The 16,252-nt window shown below is 35.3% G+C and overlaps 1 protein-coding gene across 1 annotated transcript in view; it reads right to left on the bottom strand.

The window, feature by feature from the left end:
- Positions 1–605: 605 nt before the first annotated feature.
- The window catches only part of LOC136832269 (F-box only protein 32), a 50,018-nt gene continuing 34,371 nt past the window's right edge, over positions 606–16,252 (bottom strand). Inside the window, exons 2-7 of the mRNA XM_067093136.1 lie at positions 6,116–6,242; positions 4,579–4,728; positions 3,532–3,741; positions 2,967–3,059; positions 1,885–2,054; positions 606–1,576 (exon numbers count right to left, since the gene is read on the bottom strand). Of these exons, the coding sequence (XP_066949237.1) occupies positions 1,366–1,576; positions 1,885–2,054; positions 2,967–3,059; positions 3,532–3,741; positions 4,579–4,728; positions 6,116–6,242 (961 nt within the window). The 3' untranslated portion in view covers positions 606–1,365. The remainder of the gene's footprint in view (positions 1,577–1,884; positions 2,055–2,966; positions 3,060–3,531; positions 3,742–4,578; positions 4,729–6,115; positions 6,243–16,252) is intronic.

Here is a 16,252-nt window from a genome sequence, read left to right as displayed (position 1 = left end):
ATATATATATATATATATATATATATATATATATATATATATATATATATATATATATATATATATATATATTATATATATATATATATAGTATATAATATACTGAAGGTTTTATAATGCTTGTGTGTAAAAAAAACGGTGAGAATTATTACGAACTGTTGTATATGACTAAAAATATGTGTGAATTGTCAGTGACTTACTTACTGTAATGCTAAGGCTGAACTCATTAGTCAGTTTCAAGTTTTGCTTGTTATATCAATAATTGATATTAAGATATTAATTAATCTTCCCCTCCAGTTGGTTGGCTATATTTTCTTATAGTTCAGCTGTATGTGAGGCTTTTATGACTAAATTTTTTGCGACGCCAATCAAAATATGCTATAGGTATATCAGTGGCCCATTAAAATACATTCTATTTCAAGTGAATCAAATTAGCAGCAAACCATTGCCAGTGCTGATGTACTCTTTGGATTACTATTAGGATACACCTGTAGACAATATTTCAAAAAAAGTAATGTTTTATCCTCCTTCATATTCAAGACATTGGTCATAAACATTATGAGGCAACAACAAAACTAAAATTAGATCAGTGCAAAACAAGGAAGTAACATCTTAGACAATTTCTAATATATTTTTTGGGATATCAGGACTGCATATTTACCAAAATAATTAATGACTACTGTACAGCTAATGCAATGGGTTCACTGAACTGCATTTCTGGAAAAAGTATGTTACATTACAGCACATTTATTGTGGAAATTCTCATGGAATATGTGTACTGGACTTACACTTCATGGTAATCAAATGAATTCATCTATTGGTAGAATATTATAAAACACCTGGTTACTCTTTTAAGTGGTACCATCTCATATCATTTGATTCATGTAGCATAAAGCACAAAAGCATGGTCACTTATCGAAAGGCAGCATGAAGCATATCCCACTTGACAATAAAATGTTGCAAACTTAGGCAAGGGATACCCTCAAGCTTAGAAAATGCCTGTACAGTATGCAGTTTTCGGCAACTCGCTTACTTTTCATAAAGAAACTGCCAGTTAAAAAATTCTCATCCTTATCACAAACCTGTCATATCTGAACATTTATTTTCAACTATCACATTCATCCTCTGCCTTCCAAGGCTCCTCTCCACTGTTCTGAGGTGTAACCTGAGAAAGCAAAATCATATTTGTCACGTGTTAGTAACTGTTGAAACAACGACAAAGTGGTAGAGAGCAAGCGTTGTCCATAAGTAGTAACATAGTTTCGAACAATCTGGACTGACAATCATTCACAAAAGTTCATTATCAATCCCTTCAAAACCAAACCACCTTCATCACCTTCAGCCATCACAACCTGACGCATATACTTAAAGATAGAAATACTTGAGAAACTCCTGAGGTGTGATAGATATGTATATTATATCAGGCTTTATTTCTTCCAGCTGCTGGTCTTCTTCTAAGGAGGTGCTTGGGCTGGTGTCCGTGCGGCACGGGTGTCCGTACGACTGCCAAAACATACAGCTGCAGTTTCTGCATAGGCAAAGTTTCTCTGCATACTCTTCTCTAAGTCCGTAGGTTCTGTTGGTGGAATACATTTTTCGATGTAGAATATAACATTCTAATTAGTCAGGATTAAGCATGTGGGCAGAGTGAGCCTAGCTCCTTTACTTTTGGTTTTGTGGTAACTATCTAACATACATATACCAATTCCTAAATCCTGGTTTCAATTTACGTTATGGGCAATAAGACACTAAGTCAGCACAAAAATGATATTAATTAATTTCTAGAATAAATTAAATGATTCATGTCATATTGCTTTATAGTGAATTTTCCTGTTTTAAAACGACCCCTACTATGCTGACTATTGCAATTCACAAGAGTCTCACCTTCTAAGTCTGTCATATATCTGCTTCCAGTTTTTCTGAACTTGTAATTCTCTGTGCATCTGGATGATGTGCTCAATCTGTGCGGGAGTCCAGTGGAATCGACATAGTTGCCTCCATATGGTCTTTTCTTCACTGACCTTGGCCATGACGCTGTAAGCTTCACTTGCGCTCTTCCAAAAAAAAAAGTATTTTAATACAGCAGTTATATATATATATATATGGAGCCCATAAAAATGCCAAATTGTAGAAAATAAAGGCTATATTTCAGAGACCAACTGTCTCTCTCATCAGGCAAACAGTGAAAGAGGAAGAGTAATAGAAAAGTGGAATTTGTACCAGAAGGACCATAGGTCAGCCATTATGTCACTCCAGTTGATAATTTATCTTTAATCTTTTTAATCGCTGGTTGAAGGAAGATTTTACCTATAATATCTGAATCCCAGGCGCCTCTTGAAAGGTTCATCGTATTTCTTTGTTTAATCAAAGCTGATTCCACCACCTGGCTTTTGATCCGATTTTTATTTTATTGTTGGGTGTCTCTCTAGTCTTGTTTTTACTGTCCCCATCAAAACAAGACTAGGGAGATGCCCAACAATAAAATAAAAATCCCACACCTGGACAGGATTAAGACACTGACACAGACACTTGGAAACTCTAACCCTTTTGCTTTTACCTACCAAAATACCTTAGCCAAATCCCTGATTAACGTTCAAAAGCCAGATGGTGGAATCAGCTTTGATTAAACAAAGAAATATGATGAACTGTTCAAGATGCGCCTGGGATTCAGATACAAATAAAATCTTCCTTCAACCAGCGATTAAGAAGATTAAAGAGAAATTGTCAACTGGAGTGACATAATGGCTGACCTATGGACCTTCTGGTATAAATACTGATTCTCTGTGACTCTTCTGTGACTCTCAAATCTTACATATATATATATATATATATATATATATATATATTGCAAATAATTAAATTCTTAAAAATCTCTCTCAAGATATAGTCTTGAGCATATTGCATGACTGCAAAAATGCATCTTTACTACTACTACTACTAAAATTAACTTTTCTTAAAAAACTCACTCTAATATCAACGTGATTATCAAGGCGTTTCAGGATTTCCCTGATACACTCTTCTGGCACTTCCTGAAGTGTGGGATGCATATCATCTCCGGGCTGAAATGAAATAATCTTGATGAGATGAGACACTGCATTCAATCAAAATTTGTACCGAGTAAACAACTCATACTATGAAAGATGCAAGTATTCAAGTTCCTGGCTTTTCTTAGCTTGGTAATGTTTTCCCAAATATATATAGTAGAAAAAAGAACTATCAAATCTCTTTATCTTTATAAAGAAATAAATATAATACAGCACTGTCAAATCCCATTAAAGGGCTTAGGCCAACACGAATTCAGTGCTGATAAACAACGCAGATAACAAACTCCTGCTATACACACACAAAACACATGCTAGTGTAATGGCTTCCTTTAAAGGGGTTAATGCTGGATGACTGTTTACTGGGCTAAAACTATGTGCTGGAGGCTAGTAAATGGCGCCATGAAAGATTTTCTAATTAGACCTAGTAAAGGGCACCATGAAAGTCTTTCCTACTAGACCTTGCATACGTTGCTATGAAAAACTGTACCTTGGAAATTTGTATCGTGGTTGCAATTGCATTAATCCCCTCCAGTCGACGAGTGTGTTGCTCCCACAAGATAGTTGAGCCAAGTTTGCTGCCCCAAAGGTAGTCCTCGAGTCTCTTGCGAAGCTCCTGCAGAAGGTGTTGGAGAACGTGGACGTTCTGCTGGCTTCTCGTCACTTCGTGGGCAACTTCTTCTAACATACCGAACAACATCTGGCAAAACATCACACAGACACTGTTTACTGCATTCCCTTGCAACACTTCTAGATCCAAACAACATCTGGCTGGCAAAACAACACAGACATTATTAAATGCAATCTCCCACAGCAGTACAAAGAACAACCAACTTGTCCAGCCAGCTTACACAGAGCACGCAAGGTAACAGATGGTAAAGTTTAAAAAAGTAAAGAAGGACATTAGGCTAATAAAATGGAACTCACAGCTGTATGATCAATATACATGAAATATGTGAAAACCACACAGATGTACCGTATGGAAAAACACTTGGTATAAATCTAGATACCCTGTGTTTTATTTCTTCCCTGTGGCACAACTGTGAATGTACATAGTATTAGAATCCTATACACAGGGAATGGTAGACCCTTTTGATAACTGCTAAAAGAGACTCATAACATAATCAATTCTTAAGTTCTTTAATAATTCCCCAACAGACCTACAGTAGGTTTCCATTTCTATGTCTAAATGCTTGGCATGATATGATGACATATCAAAGTTACTCTACTACTGGATAAATATACTCAGACAGTCTTACATCTAGATAAAAATAAAGGAGCATTTAACAAAGGCAATGCCCATGCCACAGAAAAACAAGTGTTTATAAAACTTGAAACAAACCTTAGAGGTCTGGTATAATTAGCAATGAATTGAAGTATGACTAAAATCTAGCAGAGCATAAATAAAGAACATTCTGAAATCACCCTTGGTAAGATCTTGCAACACATAAGCCTAATCCTTATTTTTTCAAAGGTTTCTCATTCCAGGCAATAATTTCCTTAATCACAATTTAAAGAACCTTCCTCAGCCACACACCTTCTGAGCCCCTCCCGACAGAGTGGCCAGCTTCTGGGTGATGAGCAGATCTAGCAGTTTGCAGATGTACCTGAAGCGTCTGATGTCACGCACAGCGTTGATGAAGTCGAGTTTCTTCAGAGTCTCGCCTAGTGGGTTGAAGCCGGCCACCTAGAAAATGAAAAAGTAATTTTCGTATCAAATAAAACAAACGCGTCATTTGCATGCGTTGTACCACCTCGAAACTTCCCGGAATAAGTACAATTTTGAAGATTTTAAGTAAAATTTTGAAGATTTTAAGTAAAATTTTGAAGATTTTTAAGTTTTGACTGCGTTCAAACACAAGCACACAAGCGTAGCTCTGCCAGATTGTCACAACAAGTTAAGATTTTCAAGTTTTGACTGCCTTCAGACAAAAGCACATATTTTCTCGATTATTGCAGTATGGGCGTTCAGTTAAATGAATCTTTAAAAAATAATAAAAGTCAATGGGAAATTCTCTAGATAGAAAAAACTAGTAATAAAATTGAAAAAAAAAAAATCAAGAAAATATAAGAAAAAACCAGGAGGGAGGAATGACTACCACAAAATTTCAACCCCTTTCGTGTTTCGGGTGTAGATCCTATGAAAATTTTAAAAATGTATTTACTGCATATTCTGAATATTGCTCCTTGCTTTGGTCTGCAGTGGCTAGCTCGCACCTTCAACTGTTGGACAAAACCTGAGTTCTATCAAATTATCCCTTTAGACGAATGTAAGAGTAGCAGTACTCTTCATAAAAAAAAAAAAAAGTAAAATTCTAGGAACTGTCTTTCTGTACTTTGTTCAGGCAAAAATGAATTTCAATAAAAGTTACTACCTTTGCAAGCTTATGTCCGGACCACAGAGCAATGATATTTGGATGGGGGAGGTGGGTGGAGGTGGGAGGAAGGGGGGTGAGCTATAATGAAATTTATAGTAACTTGTGAATTTTCTTCCAACCTTCATGGCCGGAAGTAGGGTTGTGGTGAATTACCAAAAATCAACAAAAATCATCAGAAGAGGAGACACTAGTAACAAAAGTGACTGGAAATTCTACAGAAGGAAAAAGCTAGTGATTAAAATTTACAGAAATCAAGAGGAAAAAATCAAGAGGAAAATGATAAAAACATTGGCAAATATCAACAGTGAAAAGCTCCAGAATGCAAATATGTAAAAACAATCAAATATCAATAAAGAGCAGATATACTGACAAAAGACAAATGGGAGGTATATTACAAAAATTATATGAAAACTCTCCAGAAGTTGGAATTATAACAATCTGATTAAAAAACCAATTACGAAAATATCAGAAAAAAATACGAAAAAAAATAACAGATACATGAATAGGGAAGCTCTCAAGTGTAAAAAAAAAAAAAGGTCCTGACCAGTTAAAAAAAGTCAACAGAAAAAAAGCCCAGTTATAAAAACCCCAACCTCCTCCGTTTAACAAACATGAAAAAACCAGAAGGCAAAAATTATACAATAAAAAAACCGTAAAAACCACCCGAAGGGTAAAAACTGTTGTAAAAACCCTTACCTCCTTCGTATTCCGGGTGTATATCCGGCAGTAGGGCTGGGGCACCAATTCCCCCCGGCTGCCACGTCGTTCCACAAGGGCCAGGTCCTCCGGGGGGATGTTTTCTTGGTCCTCCTCGACTTCTAGCCTGGAAAATCACGAAAAGAAAGAACTCGAGGTTGAGCCAATGTTGTTTTGTTCGTCCTGGAGTCAATAAAAGAAACTGATGTTGTTTTGTTTATCTTTTAATCACAACATTAAAAACCTAACGTTAGCCAATGTTAATTTGTTCGTCCTTGTATCACAAAATAAAAACTTTATTTTAGTCAATGTTATTTTGTTCATCCTTGTATCACAAAATAAAAAAAATTAATGTTAGCAAGTGCTATTTTGTTCATCCTTGAATAAAAAAATAAAAACTTGATGTTAGCCAATGTTATTTTGTCCACCCTTGAATCTCAAAATTAAACTCTTGATGTTAGCTAAAGTTATTTTTTTATCCTTAATCACAAAATATAAAAATTAATGTTAGCCAATGTTATTCTGTTGACCCTCGAATCTCAAAATAACAACTTTATGTTAGCCAATGTCATTTTGTTCCTCATCGAATCACAAAATAAAAAAAAATTAAATGTAAGTCAATACAATTATGTTCATCCTTGAATCGCAAAAAAAAAACTTAAGGCTATTCAATGTTATTAATTTCTCATTTACTTCATGAAGAGAAATAAATATTTTTAAAAAGTCACTTGATTCCTCGCAGACATCTGACGGAGAGTAAAGCTCAAAGTCTGCCTTTAGCGACACACTGTAAACTACTGTAGTACTAAAGGGTCTTCACAACATCCCTTCGAACATCAGTGTTTCCTGGGCCATACGTTTTACTTGCTCTAAGTGTCTCTCACCAATTGCCTAGGCCTACCTGTCCAACTTCTTTAACTAAACCTGACTCTAATTTTCACGAATGAGTCAAGGCTATCAAATGATATGTTTGTCGTTCTTGGCAGAGATGTCTTGCGACAAATAATGATGTCGTACAAATATAACTGTTTGCGCACGTCACCGGGGTAATCGTTAACGCACCGGACCTCTGGCACCATACGTAAGGAACTGGTTTTAATGTAATTTTTTTTTAAAATGTGATACTTCACCAAAATAGTCACATTACGTTCCAGTTATGTGTATGGGATTTTATGCCTTATATATATATAATTCATATTTATTTATTTATTTATTACAATACAAAAATATTGGAGTGCTACATCCGCAGATTTTAGTGTCCTTGAGGTTCCACTCGACTGCACTATTCTCTCTCTCTCTCTCTCAACATATCCCGGGGACCAGTTAAACGGAACAACACTTAACTTCAAAATACAAAATACTGGGTTACAAACAGAACGCCCTCATCGATATGATGTGACGAGAATGTACAGAATTTTAAAAGAAAATATTTTGGTGGCTCCTGCATTTTCAGTCGTATCCATCACCGGGAATATTTGCAGATCTCGAGTCATTTTTTTATCAATACAAACATAAATCAGAATCATAAAAGGTTAAAGGAATATTGCAGGCTCGGTAAGTAAACTAAAAAAATGCATTTAGGCGAAAAGTTCATCTTTCAATTTCATTCATTTTGAGAGAGAGAGAGAGAGAGAGAGAGAGAGAGAGAGAGAGAGAGGAGAGAGAGAACTTTAATCATCTGACCTTAAAAGATTCTTGTATTCACAGACTCATTCTCACATGCCAGATAATAACCGTTACCCACAGTTTCATCAGATCAGATTTACGAATCAAATACATATTTTCAAAGACAACTAAAAGAATATCAAGTAATCCGGACAAAGTGTATTTCGCAAAAGCATCTAAATTTGGAAGCATTTCGAATATGAACATTTTTTTCCGTCTAGGCCTACTGTATATCATCTTCCCCTAGGCTAAGATGTTTTCAAAGTACATTGGGATGAAGTTGCTAACCACATCCCTGTCTCCACCACGGCTGATGCGAACCACCACAGTCGATTAACTGCAGGTACAAATTGCCTTTTACGGAACTGGGTGTAAATTGTCTGTACCCCATCCCACTCAGCCCCTAAGACTTAACGAGCCACATATACACAGGAATATACATACATACAAACACACACATATATATATATATTATATATAAATAAAACTGGTATTTCAACATATCGCAGCAGTATTTCGCGCAAAGAAACAAATAACGCCAAGATAACGCTGACAGCTGAGCATCGTTATCCCGAACGGCGCGACGAAGCTCACCGGAGCGGAAAGAACTTGTTTCAGTACGAATCCAGCGGCAGGAAAATCCTTCGACAGAAGGACGAACTTCACTCACGAGAGGATTATCATCCTTCCATTTCAGCCTGAAAGAGAAATTCTGGCTTCAGCGATGCGCGACGCAGTTACGTGGAGTCTGACTTCAGCGGAGCGAGATGTAGTCAAGTCTGGCTTTAGTAGAGTGGAAAGAAACAGTTCTGCGAAATTTGGCTTCACTGAAGTGAATGAAGCGGATTGAAGCAGTGCAGCGTAGTTTCGCGAAGCGAGAGTGAGGCAACCAAAAAAAAAAATATATTAAATAAAGGCAAACTGTGGCTTCAGTAAAGCAATAAGACAAAAGACACGGCAGTACGAATATAAAACTTAAAATGCAAAGAAAAGTTGAAAAAAAACTTTTAAAATTAGCTATGATATCACCAGTAAATGTATGAATAAATTATGTCAAAAGTATATAAAACTAAATTAAAGATTTTTTTTAAGCTTCACATATTTCCAGCCCACCACTAAATATTCATGTTTAGCCACTAATGAACATCAATAATTTTTCTCGCTGAATTATAAATAAACACATACATAATCACACACACACACAAACATATATATAGGCTATGTGTGTGTATTTAATATATATGTATGTGTGTGTGTGTGAACTTGCACTGAATCCAGATACACAAATGAAAAACACTGAACTACAAAACCATAAGTGAAGCCCCATAAAAATTAACCCCAAATTTATTAATCGATTGTATTTTAGCATAAAAATGAACTATGATACAATGTAAGGTGAAAAACGAATATAGTATAAGTTAGAGAGAGAGAGAGAGAGAGAGAGAGAGAGAGAGAGAGAGAGAGAGAGAGATAAATTAAAATCTCGAGGAGCTTTTTTCTTAAGATAATGGCAATGGTTCCTGGACTAGACAAGAGCAAACCCTCCGTTAACTACAAAACTGCCTATGAGATGTCATAATGTTCCACCAGTCATTCAACACCAGTAATGGAAACTAACTAGTTTAATAAACAAGCATAACAGAACGTGCATGATCTATTACACACACACACAATGTCACAGTGTCACCTAAAATCTCATTTATACGAGAAATGTTACGGGCGAAAATCATCCTTTATTACTTACTGGCACCTGGAATCAGTTCAGCCATCTAGACATCCATACACTTGGTAACGTATCACTTTTAAACAGGCATTTGTTTTTAGGGTATATGTGTGTATATATATAATTTTCAAGAGCGCCATCTGCTCTCAATAGAATCAAACATGACGGTCACGCCAGAGAATGACCACGGGAAGCTGCGGTAATCATGTCGTACAAATCTGGAAAACGAACAAAGGACATAATAAAACTGCTGGTAATTTCTGTCGTATGGTGGGAGACATGTGCACCGATGTGGCAAGCTGATGTTTGCCTGAAAGAGTACACCTAAATTCACCTCTCCAGTCACCTTTCTGATTAAGGAGGGGAGGGGGCGGGTGTTACTTTGTAAACTGCTTAAGCTAGTATACATTAACGTCAGTAATGTACCTTAATAACACAGTAAAGATTTCACACTCAGAGCAATGAAAGAAATCAAGTTGAATATTTCGGTAAAGAGTAAAGGTAGGAAAAGTAACCTCACACTGAATTACAAACACCTAGACCTAACGAGAAAAAAATTATTAATAAAAAGAAAAAAAGACAGGTGCGGTTAAAAGTCTCTTGAAACCTTAAGGCAATCCCAGTAAGGAAGAAAATTCATCAACAGGAAAAAGGAAAATTCGTGACACGAGAGACGGTGAGAGATTAGGCCTACACCTGTACCATCAATACCGTTACGTCATCAAATATAAATAAAGTTCAATGATTCTATATACATGAAAGAAAACACTTCTGGAAGTGCTGAACAGAACTCGATTCCTGAGAGAGAGAGAGAGAGAGAGAGAGAGAGAGAGAGAGAGAGAGAGAGAGAGAGAGAGAGAGAGAGTTAAGTTAAGTATACCTTAGGTTAACAGGTCAGAAGACTGAGCTGATTAACAGCTCTCCTAGGGCTGGCCCGAGTGGGATTAGACTTATTTTACGTGGCTAGAACCAACTGGTTACCTAGCAATGGACCTACAGCTTATTTGGAATCGAACCACATTAGAAGGAGAAATGAATTTATATCACCAGAAATAAATTCCTCTAATTCTTCATTGACCGGCCGGAAAATCGAACGCGGGCCTAGCAGAGTGCTAGCCGAGTACGATATCGGCCCATCCAATGAGGAACTGAGAGAGAGAGAGAGAGAGAGAGAGAGAGAGTCTTGTTTTGCCGAAAGTTACTTTCCTGTATTTCCAATAATCTAAACATTTTTAATACAAGTCATGAGACCACACTTCTGGTCAATTTTGCGTAATAATTCACACAACTTTTCGCAACAATGATAACAAATAATATTAAAAGGCGGAAAATTTATTCGCACCTCCCAAAGCCATAAAATGATGAAACAATTATACCAAAGCGATCGAAAATAAGGGTTGGTCTAAGAACTTGATGACGTCACCGAGTCACGATTTTATAATCGTTATTGTCAAATGAGTCATGCTAAGGAAGGGGACGACCTAAAGTTTTTTTTTTTTTGTAATATACAAACGTCATGAAACGATCTAGGCAAGATGAAGGGGTGCGACTGGTCGTAGGGAGTGGATGCAAGGGGGGAGGGGGTCGAACATGACAAGTTTCAGTGGCAAACATCCGAAACGTCTCTTGCCTTATTTGGTCGGGTTTCCTGAAGCCGAACGTCTGGAAGTACGAACCATGGGCAAGCGATTACATTCCACACGCCTCTGGTGGGACGGGTAAACGTATTTGCAAGGTCAAGAGGTATTTCTCTCTCTCTCTCTCTCTCTCTCTCTCTCTCTCTCTCTCTCTCTCTCTCTCAGATCGTGGTGGTGAAAGGTTGTCTACCATTTTTTTAATCTGCTAGACAAACCGTCACTTTTCTGTTTAAACGAAGGTCTTTTAAGTGATCCCATTAATACCACTTAGACTAAAATTAAGTAAGGCTGCAGCATTTTATTTATTTATTATCTGCCTTTGTTTTTCACACTTCCCGCATGGTTAGGTCTAGTTCTACTCCTCAACGCTGGCTTTAAGTCTGTTAAGATAGATATGGATTATGGGCTGTTCTGGCATAAGGCCAGCTCAGTCTACAACAACACATAGATATTAAGGACATTACGCTAGCCGCATCGTCGGACTTGGCGTGGAAAATACATTCACGTTACATGACCGATATTTCATTTCCAAATGTATGGCTTGTAAAATGGTTCATATTTTGTTGAAGTATATTTTTCAACATGTGGTCTTAATCCATACGAAAAAAACTGGAACTGAAGTTTAGGAATTTGCTGACTGAGAATTAAAATCTAGACTTACGAACAAAATAACTACTAAAAATAAAGTTAATAAAAAAAATTACTGCAGACTTTTGTAACCTGAACTAGCAAGAAATTTAGGCCTATAAGTTACATGAAACACTCACACCAGAATATCTCAGGCCTCACTATGACCGCATAAAAATGAAGATAAAATATCATAAAGAATTTACCGAGTTGTATACAAAATAAGCAAAAAATTGAATAATAAACTTACGGAAAAGTTTAACGGCTGTGACTCAGTTTTGGCGGGAAACATTAATGGCGGGTGACGGTCGGATATCGGTAATTGAATCAACCCCAGGGGAAGAAAAAGAACGAGGTCAAATTTAGGAGCCCAAGATGGGCCAATTTTAAAATTGGGAATTGTCCAAGTAATGGAATGAAGAAAAGTTGACGGTTATAAATGTTTAACAGCTAACGAAAAAAAAAAAAAAATTGTGGCATAGGCTTCGAGAAATTTTCTAGTCAAAACGTTTTGTGTTATTTTTAGCAGTGTAAATAATAATAATAATAATAATAATAATAAATAATAATAATAATAATAATAATAATAATAATAATAATAATAATAATAATACATAAAAGATCTATAGTTTTCTCAGACGACGATAGGTTATAGGCCTATACGAACACCATAAAAAATAGATAAAAAAAATCGTTACCATATTTCAGCACGAGGCTTTTAGAATTACGTTTCATCAGTATTTTCATTTCAAAAATATTGATAGCAATTATTCACTGATAATTGGGTTCCAAGTTCTATTACAATACTTGTTCAGTAAATTTGCAATGCATTAACGAGAGAGAGAGAGAGAGAGAGAGAGAGAGAGAGAGAGAGAGAGAGAGAGAGAGAGAGAGAGAGAGAGAGAGAGAGAGAGAGAGTCTTTATTACGTATATTATTTTCTTTCTAATGGTTTCGTTTCCCGTCTGTCGCTGTCGTGCGGTTTTCTTTAAATTTTAATTGAGCAATAGGGCTCATTTTCAAAGTTTTCCGCAAAATCCACATTTCATATAAGTTATCAAATTCGTTTTATTTCCAGCAAAAATTATTTGTTTTGCAGTTTTCCGTATAATTCGTTTAACATTTCCGGTAATTTTGCATAAAAAGTTCGTGTTAAGCTTAGCCCTTTACATAAATATATATATATATATATATATATATATATATATATATATATATATATATATATATATATATATATATATATATATATATATATATATATATATATATATATATATATATATATATATATATATATACATATATATATATATATATAATTGGGAAAAAGTAATATATATATATATATACATGTTTATATATTACTTTTCCCATTTCTAAATAAATAGATCATCCGTTTGACTCAGTTTGCCTCCTCATACCTCGTTTCCCGAAAATACCGGCGGGCGAAAGGCCCCATCAGATACCCAAATCAGCATCTTTAATTTCCTTTACGCGAATTCTGGAACAGTTTGTTCCCGATAAGCGACTCCTGATGTCGTCTCCCACCTTGGTTTCCGGTTAGCCAATTTTTTTGTTTTTTTATTTTTAATTGTTCGGCTTTTTTTCTTCTTCTTCTTCTTCTTTTCCGTCGTGTGTGGCTGAGTGAACTGTTCTTAATATCGGATGCTTTTCTTGGATTATTATTATTATTATTATTATTATTATTATTCAAAAGATGAAACCTATTCATATGGAACAAGCCCACTGGGGCCACTGTCTTGAAATTCAAGCTTCCAAACAATATGGTGCTCATTAGGAAGAAGTAAGAGGAGGTAAAAGGAAATACAGAAAGAAATCTCACTTATAAAAAAAAATATAATAAATCAATAAGTAAATAAAAATGTATTAAAATGCAAGAAAAACAGTATTAGGATAGAAACGCATTGCGCCTTCGCTTGGGGTAAACGCCTAACCGTAGTTCTCGGTTGGAAAAAGGGGGGAGGGAGGGGGGGGGAATTTCGAAAACGACATGAGATGGGGACACAAAACCTAAAAAAAAAAAGGTCAGGCAAAGTTGCAAAATTCTACCGTCATGTCAATCCCAATTTCACTCAAAGAGAGAATTTGGTCAGTTTGATATATAGTTTAGAACAGAATAGAATCAATCCGTTGCTGGGTAACCAATTGGTTCTTAGCCACGTAAAAGAAGTCTAATCCTTCGGGCCAGCCCTAGGAGAGCTGTGAATCAGCTCAGTGGTCTGGTTAAACTAAGGTATACTTAACTTTTATAGAATTTCGACCAAAGGCCAAGCGCTGGGACCTACGAGGTCATTCAGCGCTGAAAGGGAAATTGACAGTAGGAAGGTTGAAAGGTGTAACAGGAGGAAAACCTCGCAGTTTCGCTATGAAGCAATCGTTAGGAGCGGGTGGAAAATCAGACGGAAGAGAATATGAACGGAGGTACAGTAAAAGGACTAAAAGAGGTTGCAGCTAAGGGCCGAAGGCACGCTGCAAAGACCCTTGAGTGGTGCCTACAGTGCACCACGTGAGATGAACTGACGGCACTAGCCCCATGGGAGTTGGATAGTTTAGAATAAGTTGACTTTATACAGCATTAATCCTTTATCCTAAGCCCTTAGGAAAAGTTTGGTATGGTGTGAAAGGCAATAGGAAGCCTGGTGTGGACCTCCAGACTATTCCCAACCAAGCTATACGAGTAGAATCAAAACAATGAATCAATTGAAATTCTGGCCTTGGGTATATAAAGCTTCTCAAAAGATTATTAATACTACTATCAGACATATTTATTTATATATATATATATATATATATATATATATATATATATATATATGTATATATATATATATATATATATATATATATATATATATATATGTATATATATAATACATATATATACAGTATATGTACAGTATGTATATATAAATACACATACATATGTATAATGTGTATATATTTATATTTATATAATGTACACACATATATATATGTATATATACGTGTATGTATATATATATATATATATATATATGTATATATATATATATATATATATATATATATATATATATATATATATATATATATATATATATATATATATATATATATATATAGCTCATGAATATATATGTCTGTTTGTAGTTAGACCCGTCCTCACGTGCATGCAATGATGACGTTTCGGGCACGCGCGCTTGGTGCTTGGCACGAACCACTCCATATTTCCATATATGGATTTGTATGTTGCTGAGTAAAGTCAACCTCCGGGTCCTTCAGGATGGCACCCCCTCCCCACCCCAATTCACCATTACCAACAACCGGGTCCGAGAAACAGGTATGTGAATACTTCCTTTCCCCAAACACCGTCCCCCCAGCCCCAACTCTCTTATCGCGGGCTTTCTTCGTTAAACTGTGTGTTATCTGTGAGCGACTGAGGAAAGAATGTTAATCTACCACAGAAAAAATGGTGCAATGTCCCTTCCCCCTGCTCTCTCAATCGTATTTTGTACAAACGTGTGTGTGTGTGTGTGTGAGGCTATATTGCACATAATACAGAAAATACCTTGTATACATGTGTGTGTGCTTGTGTGTGTGTATGTATGTATATAATATATATAGTATGTATATATATATATATATATATATATATATATATATATATATATATATATATATATATATATATATATATATATAGGCTACATTGCACACATAATACAGAAAATACCTTGTATAAATGTGTGTGTGCTTGTGTGTATGTGTGTATATAATATATATATAATATATATATATATATATATATATATATATATATATATATATATATATATATATATATATAAAATATCTGCAGTATCTCCACCACACATTACTTAGCTTTTGAAGGTACCATCTCCCTTCTTCCTCAGATTATAACTAATTAGAATTTTAAAGAGGTGCAAAAATAGTTAGTATACCCCATAAGGAAAATTAATAGAATTACCGTCACAGCTTAAGCAACCTACTTGTATTTGTTCAATTCTTCCTGACGAAGTTATTCAATAGGAAATGCAATTCGAAATTGCTTTAATAAATGACAAAATTATAAGTTTTCACTTCAAATGGCTTCAACAAGATGTTGTCTATGTGTGCTGGTACAGTTACTGATCTGTCAATGCTGAGAGATTCACAATTTCGTGAAAAACAATCTGTGTAATGAAAGTCCACAATCATTTATTGTTTATTTTAGTTTATTTTACACAGTAATATATCTGCTTTATAATTGTGGATTTTTATTACACAATCTGTCAATCTTATTAAAATGAATAAGGTTATTTTCCTCTGTCATTTGTTTGAAAACAGCACTGCTTTCAACTCATTTTCTAATGACGTCACTGCGTTCTCATTTCCTTCTTTTAAAACCTATGGATTTACCAATGTACACCTCGTCACTTGTTCTACTTGGAAATTCATAAATACATGTTTTTTTATTTTATTT

This window comes from Macrobrachium rosenbergii, chromosome 49 (assembly GCF_040412425.1).
Source record: "Macrobrachium rosenbergii isolate ZJJX-2024 chromosome 49, ASM4041242v1, whole genome shotgun sequence".
NCBI lineage: Eukaryota > Metazoa > Arthropoda > Malacostraca > Decapoda > Palaemonidae > Macrobrachium > Macrobrachium rosenbergii.
Note: the sequence above shows the minus strand (reverse complement) of the source record. Positions and strands in the feature narration are given on the sequence as shown.